The 20,198-nt window shown below is 42.9% G+C and overlaps 1 protein-coding gene across 1 annotated transcript; it reads right to left on the reverse strand.

Moving 5' to 3' along the window:
- Positions 1-1,211: 1,211 nt before the first annotated feature.
- On the reverse strand, positions 1,212-19,946 carry cad (carbamoyl-phosphate synthetase 2, aspartate transcarbamylase, and dihydroorotase). The gene is made up of 39 exons (XM_040003505.1): positions 19,676-19,946; positions 18,628-18,813; positions 18,391-18,500; positions 18,048-18,190; positions 17,778-17,909; positions 16,563-16,796; positions 16,250-16,471; positions 15,970-16,158; positions 15,315-15,439; positions 14,564-14,697; positions 14,079-14,191; positions 13,317-13,481; positions 13,148-13,233; positions 12,735-12,981; positions 12,341-12,439; positions 11,914-12,138; positions 11,534-11,716; positions 11,232-11,450; positions 9,480-9,647; positions 9,191-9,373; positions 8,371-8,475; positions 7,681-7,929; positions 7,488-7,569; positions 7,016-7,182; positions 6,672-6,836; positions 6,454-6,585; positions 6,063-6,264; positions 5,781-5,971; positions 5,513-5,653; positions 5,334-5,423; positions 4,465-4,603; positions 3,757-3,950; positions 3,579-3,653; positions 3,213-3,425; positions 2,910-3,035; positions 2,668-2,823; positions 2,476-2,577; positions 1,831-1,925; positions 1,212-1,585 (listed from the first exon to the last, which is right to left on the reverse strand). Exons 1-39 carry the CDS (start codon positions 19,720-19,722, stop codon positions 1,486-1,488), a joined length of 5,934 nt encoding a protein of 1,977 aa, XP_039859439.1. The 5' UTR covers positions 19,723-19,946; the 3' UTR covers positions 1,212-1,485.
- Between the last annotated feature and the right edge of the window lie 252 nt (positions 19,947-20,198).

Here is a 20,198-nt window from a genome sequence, read left to right on the forward strand (position 1 = left end):
ATTTTTTTTCAATTTCCATTAGTCTAACTACAATACTGAAGATATAAACCTTTGTGGATCCTTGAGCTGTTAAATGAGCTTTGAAGTATTAAAATAATTTATATAGTGAGAAACTTGTTCTTAATCAAGTCGCCAATTTAGACATGACCTTTGCCAGTACTGAGTCAGGATGAGCTCACAACCAATCATCCGTAACTACGACAAGATCCAAACAAGACATTAAATTATGTTACTAAAAATTCTGAAATAATTTGTGGGTATTAAATGAAATCAACCACAAAGAGAAACATCCTTTTTCATTATTTATTTCTCCACATGACACAGAAGTCGTTCGACACTTTACAAACATCCGTTTGGATTTTGATTTTAAAAAAAGTTTATGTCAACAGTGTAAGAAATTACTGACAGTTACAGAGATTACCCCAAAATCATCAAAGACTGTGCTCCGAGGATATTTGTGCGTTTCCACTTGCAGTTAATGCAACACATTTGAAAAAAGGGAAACAACCATTTCATACAACCAAGGATGTCACGACTCTGAAACAGACTGAAATCATGATACAAACATGTGCAGTAAGTCGTATCGTACCATTATACTCATGTAGAGCTGGAATGATGAAAGTTTTCCGGTAACCTAGAAATATATTAGAGACACTTAGTTTTGCTTTTGCTCATTTTAAAACAAAATATCAATCGGATTGTTTGGTGTAGTAAAAATATTTTTTCTCTGTATTTTGTTAGAAATTTTCTTTTGAAAAACCTCGAGGCGTAAACCACCATTGCTGGTTTTCAGAGCACTGTGCCAACCCAAACAAACATCTGATGAAGCTGGTCCAGTAAATTGGTCTAAACGTAAAAATGCATTCAGGATTGATCTTCTTTGACATCCTCATTGGTCCCTTTAAACATCATTAATCAGATGCAGCAGCTGTAAATTATTTATATTTATATATATATATATATATATATATATATATATATATATATGTAAAAAAGACATCGATAGTAGCACCCACTTCCTATTTCTTCCCTTTGCTCCTCGATTTGGCTCATCGATGCACAAACACTGATCATCTCTTAACCATTTCAAACAAGACAGATTCTGGTTCTATATGTTAATTATGTTAATCACAGGAGGTGATTAGGGGAAGTGGGAACACATGGAGGAACAGCTGACTGACATGAACCTAATGACAGGACAGGGGAAGTGAAACTAAATACAATGAACAAAGAACACACGACTCCTTCAAAATAAAACGGGAAACACTGAAACTAGACATGACAACACAAGCTTAACAGACCTAACACGTGATGAACGATACAAGAACTCAAACATAGAAACCAAGGAAACAATAAATAATAACTGCCTTTCCTTAACTAAAGCTAAATAGGAATGACACAAACTAATCACATATCTAAAATGAGACAAATACAAAATGAACTCAGAGCGCTGGGTCAGACACCCAGCCTGTGACACACACTGAGTTATCGGCCCAGTACGGTGGCCAGCAGGGCCATTCGGATGTACATGCCATTCTCCGCCTGACGGAAATATGCCGCCCTCGGGTCTGTGTCCACCTCCACACTGAGAGAGAAATAACAAAGAGAAACAGATCATTAGTCCACTTAATCAACACAATAGCAAATAATGTAAGGTGGGTTAAAATAAAATTCGGTTCAAATTTAAGTTAGCTAAAAGAAATCGTACTGAAATTAGACATTGTACACAAAACGTTACATTTCTGCAGCCCATTTAAGGGCTCAAGCAACATTTAAACAACACAGCTGGAACTGATATTGTTGTCAGACATTTGACTGAGCGCGTCTCACCTGATTTCATTGACTCTGGGCAGCGGGTGCATCACCACCATCTTCTGTTTGGCTCCAGTCATGATGTGAGGAGTGAGGACGAACTGACCAAAACACTGAGAGAAACAACAGAGTCACAGTTAAAGATCACAAATACTCTAATCTTATTTTACTGCAAATACTCCAGGATCATCCATTCACATGAGACCTGAGCTGATTGGTTATGTCTGCACCTATGAATGCTTAGCTAAAGGGTTCCACTTCCATATTTCCCCACACGCTTACATCTGTAGAGGGGTGAGGGAACGCCTTCTTTCTCACATATCTTCTTGTTTTCTTAAGACAATTCTATTTAATAGTTTTGCCTCTAGAAATATTTCATTTGGAAAGAACTTTGTGACGAATAACTGAACAAATCAGCGGCTTTCCACTAAAGATGAACTCCAAATGCAGACAAACTCCAGCTTCACCAGATGGAGTCAGTGGAGTTTGCAGTCCAGAATAGTGGATTAGGGAAAATGTCACCATGAGACCAACTGAACGATATCAAAAACGATTACCGGGCCAGCATGAGGCAGGAAGCACCAGGCCTAACTACAGATGCGCTGTGAGTATATGCAAGTATCTGTGTCACAAAATAAAACCCATCAGTGAAATGAAACTTACGGCTTTGTACTCCTCCTCAGATGCAAACCTCTCCTTCTGGATCCTCGTCATGTAGAGGACGTCGGTGTCAGGCAGAGCCTCCTCGATGCTGTCAAACTCCTCCTGCAAACAAACATTTTTTTTTAAATTAGCAGTTTTTAGTACATATTTGTGAAAACTCCTCTTTGCTGTGTAACCATGTTTAGTCCTCACCTGTTTGATGCCCTTTGAGGCCACGTAGCTGACGATCTCTGCTGGCATGTGGAGGTTTTTGGGAGCCACGTAACGCAGAGTGATGCGGTACTGGGTCAGCAGTTTGGCGAGGGAATGAACCGTTCGGCCATGTTTCAGATCTCCAACCATCGTTATCTGACAGACGCCACAGTTTTAACATGCTTTCATGTAAAGTTTTATTCTGGCTGAAGATTAAATTAAAAAGGAATCATGTCGCTCACCGTCATGCCGTTGACCGTTCCCAGCTCCTCTCTGATGGTGAAGACGTCCAACAGGGCCTGAGTGGGATGCTCCCCGACACCGTCGCCAGCATTGATCAGCGGCTTCCGGCACTGACGGGACGCGCTCTGAGGAGAAGGAGGAGTCACGTGCGTAAGATATTAAAAACTCATCTTCAAACTAAACAAGCATCAAAAAACACACAACAGGGTGCTGCTGCAGTTACTTTTATGACCAATTAGTGTTTATTTTCTGTTATGTAAAGAAAACTTTTAATAAAAAAAAAGTATCCATCTAAAATCCACCTCTACAGCTCCAGGTGTTGGGTGACGCAGCACGAGGACGTCAGCGTAGCCACTCATGATCTGGACAGAGTCCGCCAGCGATTCTCCCTTCAGCGAGGAGGAAGTGGCCTCGCTGGAATGGACGACGGAGCCGCCCAAACGCTGCATGGCCGCTGCGAAGGAACTGCTGGTGCGAGTGCTGACCTCATAGAATATGGAGGCCATTACTTTACCCTGAACAGGAAGGCATGAGGAATGAGGGATTACTTTAAGGTACCTCATCATTCTATAACTTTGGTCATGTTTGATACGAACATCCACCATTGTAACAGCACATAACTGAAATTAGTGAATAGTGCAGTAACATGAGGCACGTTTAGGAGATACCTTGAGTATTTCCAGGCTTCGTTCCTTCTGAACCATCAAACGTAAAGTGTGAGCAACATTGAACAAGTGTGAGATCTGAAACAAACGAAGGACACAAAAATAAGCTTTTGTTCAGACCCGAGATCTTGTTTTAAACCTGTCAGCATTCCCAGAGTGTGTTTCATCTTCTTCGGCGTACCTGCTCCTTGCTGAACTGTCTGACAGACAAGATGTGCTGTCCCACCAGTGGGTGAAGCAGAGGAGACATCTGCAGGTGTGACACTTGACCAGGAGGCACCTGTCCTGACCCAGACTGTGGGGACAGCAGCCTGGACAGTGGGGGAGGATGGCTGTACCCGTCAACAGCAGCAGCTGGTGGGAGCATGACCATCTCTGTGGGGATAAGAGTCGCAGTGTATCAATGACTGGAACACAGCAAAGGTGTTTCACTGAGAATCAGCAGGAGAACATCAAACAACTTTAATGGACATACCAGCTGAACATGTGAAATGATATGATAAGATAACATCTGCTTCATTTTTTAACCCCTCTTTTTAACTTATTGATACCTTTTGCCTAAAGAAGGCTTTAAAAATCCCCTGTTAAGGCCAGTGTGGCGAGAATAAGGCACGGCGGGACCACGGAGTATCATTCGGAGCCATCTTTATTTACATCTCACCACTACACACCCAAACCCCTGAGTCCCCGTGTTTTTAACTAGGCGGGCGTGGTCTGCGGTGCCGTGCAGGGAGGGTGGACGCACCTGCACGGCATCCTTAATCACGCCCGCCACCACAGCCAGGCAGGCTGATAATACACTGGTAGAAACTCTGATAGAAACATTGGGAGAAACCCTCGAGGTAAAACAAAAATCTGCTGTTCCAAAGCATTCTGGGAGCTGTAATACCTGGTGGCAGGCCGGGATCAGAGGCACGGTGGATGCGGGGCGGCAGCAGGTAGCGGCTTTCTCCACCAATGCGTCGTGGGCTCGCAGCTCGAGTCCGCGCTCCATCCCGGGGTGGAGTTGGACGCCGACGCTCAGGAGTCTGATTGAGCAGAATTAAAGTAAACAAAACACATGAAGTAATCCCCACATAGAGGAGTTCAAGAAACACTCAAAACAGTTTGAAGTACAGGCTTTAAATGTTTTTGTTTGTAATTAAACTCTGTTAGCTGTACGTTCACCAAATTCTGTGAACTTTTTAGATGTCATCTACGCTCATAAGAAAGAAGACCGGGGATATAAGCACCGGAAAAGAGCTTCCTCCAAACGGTGGCGTCTAAGACCTCTTTCTTAGAAATAAAGTGAGGAGCTGCTATTCCTCCACATTTCAAAAGGAACAAGTTGATACCTGCTGTTTGCCTCCTACCAGACATTTCAGGCATGGAAGAAACACCAACTTTAATCACTGATCTGAACCTCTCGATTTTGCTTGCTGTGTCTTTTACAGCATTTTAAACTAATTACATCTAAGAAGTTCTTTTATTCAATTTGTTGAATGAAATTCTAGTGTTTTCTTTCAGTTACGTTTACTTAGCATCAACTAGCCGATATCTGCTGCTGTGTGCACGTTCTTCATGGCTATGGCTGCTAAAGAAGTGTGTTAGTGTTGGCAGATAACTTCACTCTCTTGTTAAATCTGGTCAATTTTGGCTCCAAAAATAATCATGGCGGTGGCCAAAACACCAATGTGATGTAATATTATTGTAGAGTCTTTATCTTACAACAGAAAGCATGAAAGGCAGCTGCATTATTACCGCATTCACTTTTATTACCATTGGAGTTTCTTTGACAGGTTCTGGAGGATGGGTGGAAGAAGTGGGCCAAGTCTTCACATCCTCACCGTAACCTGGAGGCACGAGCACCTGAAGGAGACAGGACACGTACTTTATTAGATCAACTACATTTATTCTCTTTGTTTTCTTGTTCAAAAGCAAAATGCACGAATGCTGACCTGGCCGTCGATGTAGGCCACCTCTCCTCGCAGGACCACGCGGCGGACTTTACCTTTCACCTTCATACCTTCGAAAGGAGTCCACTTAGACTTAGTGAACTGCATGGCCTGAGGAATAACCCACTCCTGCTCCAGGTCCACCTGAAAGACACGTAATTGATAAATAATTAGGAACATATTTCATCAGAGTATGGATAGGCTGCTAATTACTGTATCAAAATAATGTCTCCTTAAAATGAATTCCCTTTAATTGTGTTTGTCTGTGTACCTCCACGTAGGTGTTTTCCTGAACGGGCAGGTTGAAGATCCTGCGTGGATTGTCATAAAGACGTCTGGTAATATCATCCAGAGTCAGACGTCCATCACTGACGGCGGTGAGCAGCAGAGGCAGCATTGTTTCCAGACCGGGGTAACCAGGAGGAGGACGCTCACTGTTCTTCTCGTCTACAGAGTGAGGAGCTAGCAAAACAAAACACAAAAACCGTACAGTTCAGGAAGGTCGAAGACAAGTCTGTCTGCATGATTGGTGACAGAAAATGAATGCTCTGACCGTGGTCTGTAGCAAAGCAGTCGATAATGTCCAGATTTTCCCAGAGTGTCTCCATGTCCTCGCGTGTTCCCAGCATGGGTCGAACCTGCGCTCGACCGTCGCCGATCTGCGCCACATTGTCCTCACATAGGAAGAGGTGGTGAGGGGCGACCTCGCATGTGACCTGGATGCCCTTCTGCTTTGCAGCTCGGATTATCAGGATCTGAAAACCATTAAGAAGTATTAAAACTGTAGGAAAGAATCCAAAAAATTAAGATAAGATGCACTTTAACAGCCGAAGCAATCGATAATAAAACAGACTGAAAGTAAAATACCTCAATAATCCACTGAAATAGTTTAAAATACAGTAAAAGTTGCATAAAATTAACAACAATAAGAAACAGCTCTTTACCTCCTCTTTCTTGGCCACGTGACAGATGTGGACTGGCCGCTGGTACAGCTGGGCCACCATGAGGATCGCCGCCACCGTCTGCTTCTCTGCGTGAGCCACGATGGGCATCTGCTTGGGCCATTTCTCAAAGTGCTTTAAACAGATCCACATGGTTAGGGCTGAAGCATCTCTAATGGCCTTCCAGCAACACTTAAAATCCAGCCATTGATTCAGCCTACCTCCATCCACAGGGAGACGTTGTCCATCTTGAGGGTGGAGTATGTGTCATTCAGGTACATCTTCAGACCGGCGGTCTGGCTGGCGATGGGCGGCAGGACAGCAGCGTTGTCCGTGGCAGCGCCCACATACAGGGCGTAGTCGCAGCGGCTGCCTGCTTTGGCTAACTGGTGACACAATATAACAGGAGTCAATGTCCTATCGCTTCAAATTTTACTGAAAACTGAAGTACTCATTTCTAATCTTGTCCATTCTGGTCACTGCCAACAAAAATCTTAACATTTCTGCATTAACAGGATCAGCCAACAGATTAAAAAGCGAATACAATTTAAAAACGTGGGTTTACCTTCTGCACCAGAGCCAGATTATTCGCATCAGTGATGGCGGGGGAAGTGTTGGGCATCGCACACACCAGGGTCACTCCTCCTGCCAGAGCAGCTGCTGTGCCTGAGGAGAAGTCCTCCTTATGGGTGGCGCCAGGCTCCCGTAGGTGAACGTGGACATCGATCAGACCTGTGATTCAATCAAAAACCAAAATACTTCACCCGGTATCTTTGTACTAGTTTGTCTGCATAGCTTTGAGTTCAAATATTTAGAAAAAAAAACTGAAAAAAAAACAGTACTATGTGAAAAAGAATTAAAATGAAAAGCTGAACTATTAGTGCAAGTAATTAGTAAAGCTTTTAGTAGGATGAAGTATTTACTGTTTAAAGAACCTCAGTCTTTGAACAACTTTGCTTTAAAGACTCAAGAATTCCTGTTTCAGAAAACAAACATCTAAGATGACATTAGTGTTGTTGCAGTTTACGACCACTCACCGGGCAGACGGACGAGTGTCTGGGATGCCATGCTGTCAATATGAGTTTTCACTGGTGGAGTCCTTCCAATTTGACGAAGAGCCTGCAAACGAGTCACCCTTTATTATTCATGTTCCCATAGAACCATATCACACAAAACATCCTAACAAAACAAAAAACAAACAATTCCTCCCCCAAAAAACAGATTGCGTACCTGAACAAAGAGCTTGGTGCACTTGATATCGATGATGAGCGGGACAGAGTAGTCGATAGCCATACGCCTGGTCCTGTAGCCTTTGGTGACAAAGGAGGAGAGCCTTCGACCTCCGCTGTTCCTCATGGAGAGGTTAATGACAAGGTCGAAGTGGTTCTCCTCCAGGTAGTTCATGATGCTGCGCTGCTTCTCTTTGGTGGCACATTCATCGCTGTCGTACTCCTCAAACGGCCAATCGATTGCAGTCACCTGTACAAGGAGACAAAACAAACTTAAAGACAATATCTTAAAGAGCCTTAAAGTTTCTATCCTGATTTCATCCTGTCATAGATTAATACTTAAAATATAGTGTTATTAAAGTACTTAAGTGAACGCCACAATTATGAATAATGACATTTCTAAATAAATTTCTGCTGTTTTTCAAAAGCTCTAGCAAAATAAAACATTTTTTACAGTTACATTGTATCCATGTATAAGTGCTGCTCATCTGGAATCTTTGGTTTAATGTGCAATTCAAGAGGAATGATAAAGATGTAAAGGGTTATCAGGATTAAAGCATTTAAAAACAAATACATATAAACACGACCATATTCATGAGTCACTCACAGATGTGCCACTGCAAAATAAGTTGATTTTGATTTAAATAAAGTTTGTTACTCCAAAAAACGAAGCCTGTGTTAAAAGAATTACCTTGACTCCATGCTCTGTGTAGAAGTCAGCCGTGCCCATGCTGGCATACAGGTCATATCCCAAAGACTCCAGGGCCTGCACGGTGGGCAGCAGCTCACTCTTGTTCTGCAAACACAAGTCAATGCAAATAGTTTGGATAAACAATAAAATCATAACATCAGTGCTGAAAGCTGGAAAAATCTATTTCGTTTACTATGCTTCACACAACCGGAACACTCTGCAGATGCTCCTTAAAATCAGATCACTTTTAAACTTCTTAAATCTATTGTGGTAGACAGACAGTTTCAGTTTCAGCTCATCTTATCTGACATCGATGGCCTTTTCATACAGTTCCATTTGCTGTTTTTTAACCCAGCATTCATATCTTTAGACTTCTCTGAACCACGGTCGCCCCTTAATATAGTTTTTATATTTTCTATATTCAGGCAAACAGATCATAATATTTCAACGCCGCAGAAAAATAAATGTGGTTCGATGATTTTTATTCCATTTGTGTTGCTGAGATGGTTTTGATCGAGTTTAACTACATCTGGTCTCATGGTGATAATATTTACAGTTATCAGCTGTTGGTGGAATCATCAACAGCTGCTGCAAAAACAAATAATCAAGGTTTGTTGCTTTTCTCGTTAGAAAAGTAGCAGATGCATAAAATCTGTTGTTTATTCCCATGTGACTGATCAGCCACAAAAACATCTGCACCTTTAATGTGCCACTAAAATGCATCATTCGTGCTACCAGCTGCATCACTTGTGAGCTGAACTCACTGTTCACATCTGGATCCCTATCTGTTGTGTTTTTGTCAGTCGAAACCTTTAAGTACCTTATAGCTGCCGATGGAGAGCAGGATGTTCTTCTTGGGGATCTTGAAGCCTGTGGAGAGCATGGCTTTGAGGTAAGCCTCGTACCGGTTCTCCCCAAAACAAGCTACTTCTCCAGTGCTGGTCATCTCCACCCCGAGCACCACATCAGCTCCGGCCAGCCGAGAGAAAGAAAACTGAGGGACCTGGAGGACATTTGGTTGAAAGCAATCCGTGATGCTCAGTCAGATGAGAAGACAAAAGTGATTTAACATGAAGGGAAATATTTATGATTGCTTTCACACTGCTTACCTTGACTCCCACAATCCCTTTCCCTTTCATCAGGCCCACTGGCTCCACGTCCTCCCCCATAATGTACTGGGTAGCCAGAGCCACCAAGTCCACGCCCAGCGTCTTGGACACAAAGGGGAAGGAGCGAGAAACTCGGACGTTGCACTCGATCACTTTGAGCTGGTCATCCTGAGAGAAAAAACACAGCGGTGAATGAATGCTCTGACCAGTGTTGATAAAAGACATAACTGTCCTTTGCATTATTGACACAGCTTAATTTTCATAACTTAATGAGGACTTTCAGGGTCTGTACTTTACAATGTAAACACCTTAAAGTAACGGACAAACAATGCCATCTGTGGTGGCTGTAAACGGGAAGAAACATATCTGTAGCTTGTTTTCCCAAATCTACAGCAAAAGCATCACATTTACTTTTATTTTTCATGGAGGTAACTTGTTAGTTTGCTTGCTCTGCATGAAGATGACATAACTCTTATATGAACGACTGGCACCAAGCTCAGCTTCTCTCAAAAACTAACACTGCATTAATCTTTGCTTTCCTGGTGTCCTTGGTACTCGCTCTAACGCAGCGGTCCCCAACCCCCGCGCCTCGGACCGGTACGCGAGTCGTTTGGTACCGGGCCGCGAGAGTTGAGGCTCAGGTGTGAAATGTATAGTTTTCAGGGTTTTTAATCGGTTTTCAGCGTTATTTTGTTATCGTTTTTATCGTTAACTCTGTTTTCCTGGATCTTTTCACGTGTGTTATGAATAAATCTTTTTTTTTGGTACCGGTACTAGTTTTATTTTGTTGTATTTATCCGCGACACCTTAAAGGCCGGTCCCTGAAAATATTGTCGGTCATATTGCGTGGCGCAAAAAAGGTTGGGGACCGCTGCTCTAACGCATAGTTTTTTTGTTTTTTAAATGACCCCAGCAGCCTTTTAAAAGCTTCAGGAGCACAACAATGAGGTCACCTGAAAAAAATCCATGTAGCACTTGTATATTTCTGTTACACCAGAAAATAACCCCCAAACATTTCTATGTTTTTATTAAGTACACGCAATCTTTTCACTCTCACATTTTACTCTGTACTGGAAGACTTGTTCATTTTCAAGATTCATTCATCCATCCATCCATTTTCTTCCACTTTATCCGGAGCCGGGTCATGGGGGCAGCAGCCCAAGCAGAGAAGCCCAGACCTCTCTCTCCCCAGCCACCTCCTCCAGCTTATCCGGGGGAACACCAAGGCGTTCCCAGGCCAGCCGAGAGATATAATCTCTCCAGCGTGTCCTGGGTCTGCCCGGAAAACCTCGCCCAGGAGGTATCCAGGGGGCATCCTTGTCAGTTGCCCGAACCACCTCAACTGGCTCCTTTCAATGTGGAGGAGCAGCAGCTCTTCAAGATTCTCTCAAATAATTTTTCACCATATAAACTAAGGTTTTTTTATTTAGGCGTCATAGTTCTGAAGAGAGATGTGTGTTTTTTTAATAGGTGGACATTTCTGACAGCAGGTTGGGGATTAAAAAGGTCGATCATGCTTGGCTAATTTGAGCAACTGTGCCAACTTTACAAAACTATACGTTTTTATACCACAACTCCCCGTTCAGCCTTAAATGCCAGAAGAAGAAGACTAGTCTCCCTAAATCTGACTCTGTTTATTACCGGAATCTGGAAAATACTGTAAGAAAGCTACATAAAGTATCAGCATTGAGTAACAATTTAAATTCACGTCCTCAGCAACAGCATTTAACAGTATTTCCATGTACTTCTTACCTTTGCAATTAACTGCAGGTTAAACGGCCCGGTGACTTGCAGCTCCTGACCGATGGCGTGAACGATCTGCATGATCCTCTCTATGGTTTTCTGATTGAGGTCCTGAGGCGGTGTCACCAAGGTGGCGTCACCAGAGTGAACTCCAGCGTTCTCCACGTGTTCAGAAATCGCAATGCCCATCACTACACCGTCACGTGCGACAGCGTCCACGTCTATCTCCTGCGAAATTTATAAACAGTACAGCCTCAACTCAACTTGATAATAATCAATAATTCTGCTGTAATTATCGGGTCTTTAACTACCTTAGCCTCCTGAATGAATTTAGAGATGACCACAGGGTGTTCCTTGGACACTGCTACAGCGTTACTCAGGTATTTCTCGAGGTCGCTGTCACTGTAGGCGACGTTCATGGCCGCTCCGCTCAGAACATACGAGGGGCGAACGAGGCAGGGATAACCGACCGTCTCGCAAAACTTCACAGCAGACTAGAGCAAAGAAGAAACGTAAACGTCATCGAACGCTGGCTTTGCAACTATTTTTCTTAGTGTTGTATGTACAATAGTAAATAACAGTAAATATAATTTACTAGCATATTAAGGCAACATTTGAGGGTTAAACATCTTTAACTTTACAGACCGAGACATCGGTGACATAAAACGAGCTCATCGTCAGTCTGCTGTACCTCAGTGTCTGAGAGCTCCTTCCACTGCGGCTGGCTGATGCCGATGGTGTCCAGCATTCGGGAGAACTTGAACCGGTTCTCAGCGCTGTCGATGAACTCGGGCGAAGTCCCCAAGATGTGGCACTGCTGGCGGTGCAACGACATGGCAATGTTGTTGGGAAGCTGGCCTCCCATAGACAGGATCACTCCCTCTGGGTTTTCCCTTTCATAGATGTCCATCACCACCTGAACGATGCATAGAAATACTCATCTCTAACCACGAAACACTGCAGATTAATACGTGTACAAGGAAATTAATAACAGTGTTAGAAAGTTTGAGGGGATGACTTGCAACAAAGAGCCCAGAGGCTACTTTCACCCAAAATGTGAGACTTGAATCAAGTCACATTCACCACAATCACACTTTCCCGTATCAGCTAAAACTTACCTCAAAGGAGATCTCATCGAAGTAGAGGCGGTCGCACATGTCGTAGTCTGTGCTGACTGTCTCGGGGTTGTAGTTCACCATGATGGTCTTATAGCCCATCTGCAAATGGTTTGATGCTTATTTCGTAACATTTGGATTACTGGCTCTGGGGTGTAATAATACGTGTAATAATCAACACAATAAATGACAAAAAAATATCTAAATTTGTATGTTTTTGCATGATTTAGTAAATTAATCCTCTCAAGCTAAAAAAAATAGTTTAGTAAAGGAAATAAAGAGATGAACTGAACATGGAGGCGGTTCTTCCTGCTCCCTGGATTCAATTTCAGTGAGGTAAAAGACTAACTCAGTCATAAAGAGAGCATCCGGTATTAAAGTCTCACGTAGGCCTTACCTTCCTGAGCTCGGTGATGCACCCAACAGCGCACCAATCAAACTCCACGCTGCTGCCGATGCGGTACACGCCCGAGCCGATCACCATGACGTGCTGATCGTTGAAGCTCAGGTCGTCCTCTGTGCCGTGGTAGGTCAGGTACAGGTAGTTTGTGTAAGCCGGCCATTCGGCCGCCACTGTGTCAATCTGCTTCACCACTGGCAGGATGGACCAATCGTGACGCAGCTTTCTGACGGCCAGCTCTGTGCTGTTAGAGGGAAACGTGGATTCAGTGATAGAGGACAAACCAAGGAAGTTTGGATTCTTTAATAGCACTTTATCTAAAATAACATTTCATGTTGATAATACCCTAATCACAGAGAAAGTTACCATTAAGTTAAACTAAGACAGTGATTATTTCCTTTCCTACCCACCTCTGTACAGCCAGTGCTATCTGCTTGTCTGAGAAGCCCAGCTGCTTGGCCTTAAGCATCACCTCTGGAGGCATGGAGCTCTCATCCTGGACGGAAGGAAATTAATCCAGCATCTTAATCCATTTTGAACAGCTCTTAGTTTTTTCATGTTATGTCTTATCGGCCTTACCTGATTGTAGGTCTCCAGCAGCAGCTCGTGGTCGGCGATGTTCTTCATCTTGTGCAGGAACCAGCGGTCGATTTTGGTCAGCTCATACAGCTTTTCCACAGTGTAGCCAGCTTTGAATGCTGCCGCCAGCACAAAGATACGCTTATCTGTAGGAGTCTGCAACTCCTGGTAAGCAGAGGGAGCACAACATACTAACTGTGAAGTAAAGTGCTGCTAGTTATTTGCCAGCCATGAGCATCAGCTCAGACATTTGGGCTTATTTTCTCAAAATAAATAAATAAATAAAAATAAATCAGCCACACACATAGTAGCAGAACATGATTAACAGCATGCAATGAAACATTCCTCAAAAAACCCAGAAGCAGGAAACATTACAGTAGTAGATAGCTCAGGGGAGATCTGGCACCATCTACTGGTCCCATTAAGACAGAACAATACAGTTTTGACCTTTTAAAATGTCCTTATCACAATCATTTATAGGGTCACCATCCTAATAGAGGTGTAGTAAAACAGATCAACATGCTTTAATGTGCTGCACCATCACTCATCCTTAAAAGCCGATGGCATTGCATAGCAAAAGCACTAATGTTGTGTTCTGACCAAATATGAAGCAAATCATTGCATGTTTGGCTGAAAATGGTTAAAAATCTTTCAACCTGGGATAAAGTATTTGCTGACACTGCAGTGAACAGGTCGTGCAGCAGCAAGGCATTTTTTAACCAGTACAACCATTTAACCTGGACTTCAGCTATGGGAGGTTACCTTTTCAGAGACAGGCTTGATGGTGTGGTCAAAGCCAACACAGTTCTCATCCACCATCCTCAGAGCTTTCTGGAAGGCTTCCTCAAAGCTACGACCAATAGCCATCACCTCCCCTGTCGAGGAAAAGGTTCAAGCACTGAGCACAATATCCATAATAAGCACCTGACTTACTGGCTTCTCTGCCCGCACTGGTAAAGGTTAACTTTATAATCAAACTGTGAAATAAAGCAGTAGAGTAAAACTTTAATGCCCTCATGGAGAAATCTGCTGTGATAGCAGTGCAGAAAAAATAAATAAATAAGAATAAAAAAAGAAAGAAAAAACATAGTAGGTGCAAAAAATGACCATCTGAATTTATTGTTAGCTTTACTGAGACCAAACTAAGTATTTTTAAAATGTTCTGGAATACTAACAGTACTAAATCTACTACCTATTTACAATTTGTTACAACATATTTTTGTTCCAAGCTCGCTTTTGCCTCTTACCAACACTCTTCATGGAGCTGCCTATCTTGGTGGAAACCCTGAGGAACTTGCTGAGATCCCAGCGAGGCACCTTCACCACACAGTAATCCAAACTCGGCTCAAAGTTTGCCGTCGTTGAGTTTGTCACTGAGTTTCTGGACAAAAATACAGACGCAGTGCAAATATTTTTCATTGGTGAATCACTTAATTTAAAGGCACTTTACAGTTAAGACATTTATGCCAAAAAATAAAAAAACTACAATGCTTATGCTGCAACTGCTCAAAGCAGTTTTGTCAAAACAATAACTTCAAATTAACCAAACTGCCAGCTGTGCAGGTGATGAATATCATCTTGTCACCAACATTTCCAAATTTCTTTGCTGATGAAAAATTGTGAAAATGTTTATACTAAAAAAAAAGATTGAATTTCAATGATCAGATGTCTTTAAGTGTAATGATTGACTAGCTACATGTTTCCTGGGTCTGTGTGACACTGTGGGGGTGACTATTCAGGGTAAGCACAACAGGTCCACATGCAGTGAAGGCAGCGAGTCTGTGCTGCCTTACTTTACAGGCATCTATGCATCACAATTATTTTTTGGTCGTTTAATATACAAAAATTGATTTTAAGCTTGAATACTTTAAACCCCACTTTTAAAAAATGTTCAGTTTGGCAGAATACTGGAACGTCTTTGTTGGATGTCATCATTCTTTAAAAGCAGCGATGCCCCTGTTAGATCATTATCCGCCGTTCTTAAGCTGAGAGACGTACTTGAGCTGTGGCAGCGGGATCCCCAGACCAAGTTTAGCTGCTACGTAGGCCAAAGGATAACCAGTCGCTTTACTGGCCAGAGCAGAGCTCCGTGACAGGCGGGCATTCACCTCAATGATGTAGTACTGCAACACATTATACATAGAAGATACAATTCAATCACACACATTACGGGAATTAGACCAGGAGCAGGAATACCAGCTCCCCATGCACACAAGACCTGTTTAAAGGCCTGTTCTGATACATAAAGCCTATTCATACAAATCCATTCCTGGTTTGTATGAAATGAACTTGGTCACATTGATACCTAAAACAATTTTCTTTTAAAACTTATTGAACTAGGATTTACATAGCAAAGACTTTTTACAACCTTGTTTTGGAGCCAAAACAGTAAATGTAAGCCGTTGACATACCTGGCTGTTACATTATCTGCAGATCCAGCTGCACACTCTGTACATCCTATAGCCATATAAACTGTATATACTTCAAGTCATGTTACCACCCATGCTTATTTCAATATACCTACACTTTCTGTACTATTCATTACAGCATGTCACTGGCTTTAAAATAAGGAAATGCAAAACAGATCCACTTTATAGGTGAACACAGTCCTATTTGTGCTTTTCATCACCCAGGTCTTCACATATATGCTTACCTGTTCAGATTCGGGGTTAAGAGCGTACTGGATGTTACACTCTCCCACGATGCCGAGATGTCTGATGACTTTAATGGCCGTGTTTCTCAGCATGTTGTACTCGCGGTCATTAAGCGTCTGACTGGGAGCCACTACAATGGATTCCCCAGTGTGGATACCCAGTGGGTCGATGTTCTCCATATTACACACCTAAACAAGAGGAAACAACAGCCACTTTAAATCGCCCTCAGTTTTTTTTAGTGAGTATAAACTGTTTGTTCTCTGGTCTCCTTTTACTCACGGTCACACAGTTGTCATAGGCGTCCCGGACCACCTCGTACTCAATCTCCTTCCAGCCTTTCAGGGATTTATCCACCAGTACCTGAGAGGTGTGAGCAAATGCTGCCGTTACCAGAGAGGTCAGCTCCTCTCTGTTGTTGGCAAAACCGGAGCCGAGGCCTCCGAGAGCGAACGCTGAACGAACCAAGACGGGGTAGCCAAGACGCTCAGCAGCCGCCACCGCCTACAGCAGAGTTAATCAGATAAATTTAGACTTCACTGGGGCAAAAAACAATCCAGAAGCTATTAATTTATAAGCGAACACGTCTCCTCACCTGTTCCACCGACAGAGCTGCTTCACTGGGAGCTACATGCTCATTGATCTCTTCCATTTTCTCCACAAAGATTTTCCTGTCTTCGGTCATCTCAATGGAGGAAACAGGAGTTCCCAGAACCTGCACTTTATATTTCTCCAGAACGCCCAGCTTGGTCAGCTCTACACCGCAGTTCAGAGCAGTCTGACCTCCAAAAGTCAGCAGGACGCCGTCTGGGCGCTCATTTTTTATCACCTGTAACAACAAGATGTAATGACACGAAGCACTCACAACACATGAAAATGAGACAAACAGCTCTGTGGATTTCACACTGGGAATTTCATCCCGTCCAAGACATTTGGAAGTCTGCAACTGAACTAAAAGCAGCTTAAGTGATCTTTTATTTTTTACTGTAAAAGCCTTTTAGCCTCTTCGTTTCCACTCTATACTGCCGTATGATGGATGCAGGTAGAAAGCTGAGCAGGGATTTTTATATCTTTGAGCCAGCACATTTTTACAGAAACGTATTATGAACACTGAAATTTAAAAAGAAATAAAAATAATAACATAAACTACATTAAATAAACCTGGGCAAAGAAGGTAAAAATCTGAGGGAATATTTGTCCTCAAACTTGTTTCTTTTCATTATCATTATTAATCCGCACTCTTATTTTTCCTCTCTTACTAATTAATTACTGGCTGTTGTCTCTATATTGCATCTATATAAAAACCAGAGTGGAGCAACGAGCTCTCTTTAGTCCACCAGCACCACCCTTTATCTTACATGATGACTTCCATGGAGCCGTGGATTTAAGGGCTGCAACACAAAGCTCATGTTTTGCCTTTGCTTTTAAACACTTGTGCTGCATTCAAGTGTTCAACCAAACAAAGTGATGGACCACGTAAAAGTGTATCTTATCCACAGTAAAGAAATAAAAATAAAGGTTGTCCTAGAACCCACTGTCCCAATTCCTACAATACAGACACAAAAGAAGACTGAACTACCTTCAACAGTCACCAAAGCTACAAACACACTTGTACAGAACTGCTCTGTGTTCTTTGGTGGGCTGTGATTATGTGAGACCCCTCAGTCTTTTAGACAAACACAATCTGGGGTCAATACTGACTGATCCAAAAAAAACAAACAAACAAAAAGCAGTTGACCTACAAATTTCACTGTGTCCACAGTTTCTCTTCTTTCATCAGTCACAGAGTTGCAACAGAGAGAATCCATACCTGAGTGACGTACTCTGCTGTAATCGGCAGAAAGTAGACTTTGTCAGCCAGATCTTTGGAGGTCTGGACAGTGGCAATGTTGGGATTGATCAACACAGTCTGGATATTCTCTTCCTTCAGAGCCTTAATAGCCTGGAAAACAGAGCAGAGTAACATCAGGAGGCACAGAAAAAAGTCCTCTGCGTTCAAGTGTTCTTCTTTAAATCCTGAATTAACCCTCCGCTTTACACACAGCCCAAAATAAGACCAAATAGCTCCTGTTTCACAGACCTGCGAGCCGGAGTAATCAAACTCTCCAGCTTGGCCGATGGACAGTCCACCTGAGCCTAGGATGAGGACTTTTTTGGATCTGACATGCCCTTCAGCCTTTGGGGAACCAGTGAAAGTGAGGTGGTCCATCAGACGCTGCTTCACTGGAAAAATATCACACAAATTGCTACTTATTAGTCGTTACACAAGCCAGACTTACAAGGGTTTCTCTTCTTCACAGGCATAGTTACATTACTACTATTAAATACCAATTACTACTGAAAACTACAAAAGTAATTTAGAAATAAATTAATATGCACCACAACATTTAAGATGATAAAAAATGAAAGTTAAATTGGAATACCAGATTTTCCAGTGTTGCCCTCTTTATGGTCTTTCACCGTTTCAATGAAGACATCAAACAGGCCGACCAGATCTGTAGGACCAGCCAGGTGCTCTGGGTGGAACTGAACACTGGATGAAAGGGACCACAAATGATTTAATTGGGTTTTTTCCGGCCAGTACAGAGGCACTTAAGGCACCAGAACCAGTCACTTCTAGAGTGAATCACCACTGGACTCCATCTTTCACAGACTGTTACCTGAACAGAGGCTTTGTGTTGTGTACGATGCCCTCGTTGGTGTGGTCGTTAGCATTTGTGAAGAGCACGTCCCAGTCTTTGGGCAAAGTGTCAGGGTCAACAGCGAAGCCGTGATTCTGACTGGTGATGAAGCAGCACTCTGTCCCATTATGGATGCACGGTTGGTTGTGTCCACGGTTACCGTACCTGAGAAACAAGAGGAAATAACACACTAATTAAAAGATGGATAAAATACATTTCCCACGGTTAACAAAATCTATAATTATATAATTAGCTTAACCAAGGTGCCCTCTAATGAGGCATTATTATAGCAGAAGCTTTAATTGTCACGGCTGCCGAGGCGAGCCGCGTGGAGTTGGAAGAAGGACCCAAGATGCAGGCAGTGGATGAAATACCGGTGGTTTTATTTACAGAGGTGTAGTGGCAAACAAACAGTGGGGCATAACAAATAACTAAATACACCTAAACTGGGAGAACTAAAAATAACAGACCTGGGAGTATATGACAACAGGATGAGAAGCAGCCGAGGAACAGGACACCGTGGAACACAGGGTAACAGACTGACACAGAGTTACACAGACAAACCAGCAACAGGCAGGAGAACACACAGGGCTTAAATACACACACCAGTAATCAGGGGATGAGAAACAGGAGGGCAACACAGCTGGGAGGAATCTGAGCTGACGGAACAGGGGAAACGTAAACTGAGCACACTCACATATGACACAGACCTTCACAATAAAACAGGAAACTCAGACACATGGAACCAGACAAGACATTGAACTAAACAGACAGATTCACAAACAGATGGGGTGACACCATAGACAGACAGATACAGACGCGGACTCAGAGGCAGACTGAATATAACACAGAACTTAAACAATCATCATCAAGAAAATGATAACGAACTAAAAGCGCTGGGTCACCGACCCAGGACCATGACATAATTAACTTGGCCTTTAGATTGTTCATCCAGTACAGACAAAGCACATTTTAGGACGACTTGTTTGACACTTGTAGTCTTTCAGAAAGAATCTCCACAAACAACCTGTAATCTGTCTGATGGGATGCCAGCCACATTCCAGCAGGACACATGCTGCCCACCTCCGACCTTCAGACTCAGCCTGATAAAGCTGCCATCGGCAAAGTCTCCCATAATAGATATGGCTACAGAATTTGGCAGACGTGTTTATTCAGCCTTTTTCATAACAACGACGCTCAATCCAACCCTCTAGTGATCATAAGGGAGACGCCAGACTGCTGAGAACAGCAAAAATCTGCATTTCACAAAGAAAGTGAGAGCGTGTTATACAGTACAAATAAAATGTTCACGTTTCTCCAACGTTGTCTTCCCAACAGTTTCCACCGGATGGCCAGGAAGCGTTCGCAGTGTCTTCTCGGGCGCTTCTCTGGTGCTGATAATTGGCGTCTGTCTTGTGTCAGTGACGTAAAAGACGGATTTAATGCCGACACGGACCATTCAAACAGCAGTCGCTTTCTGAAACATCGGATATGTATCGGATTCAGTACCAAGTAGGAAAGTGACCCAGGTATCGGATTTTGAAGATATC

This window comes from Simochromis diagramma, unplaced genomic scaffold (assembly GCF_900408965.1).
Source record: "Simochromis diagramma unplaced genomic scaffold, fSimDia1.1 OVJJ01000583.1, whole genome shotgun sequence".
In the NCBI taxonomy this organism is placed as follows: domain Eukaryota; kingdom Metazoa; phylum Chordata; class Actinopteri; order Cichliformes; family Cichlidae; genus Simochromis; species Simochromis diagramma.

Excerpts from the sequence above, each read along its gene's own strand:
- cad (XM_040003505.1), bottom strand. The coding sequence starts at position 19,722 with ATGTGTCCTGCTGGAATGTGGCTGGCATCCCATCAGACAGATTACAG. Across the intron at positions 8,476-9,190 it reads TCTCCATCGGCAGCTATAAG|AACAAGAGTGAGCTGCTGCC; the intron begins GTACTTAAAGGT and ends TTGTGTTTGCAG. Across the intron at positions 5,424-5,512 it reads TGGCCTACATCGACGGCCAG|GTGCTCGTGCCTCCAGGTTA; the intron begins GTCAGCATTCGT and ends TGTCTCCTTCAG.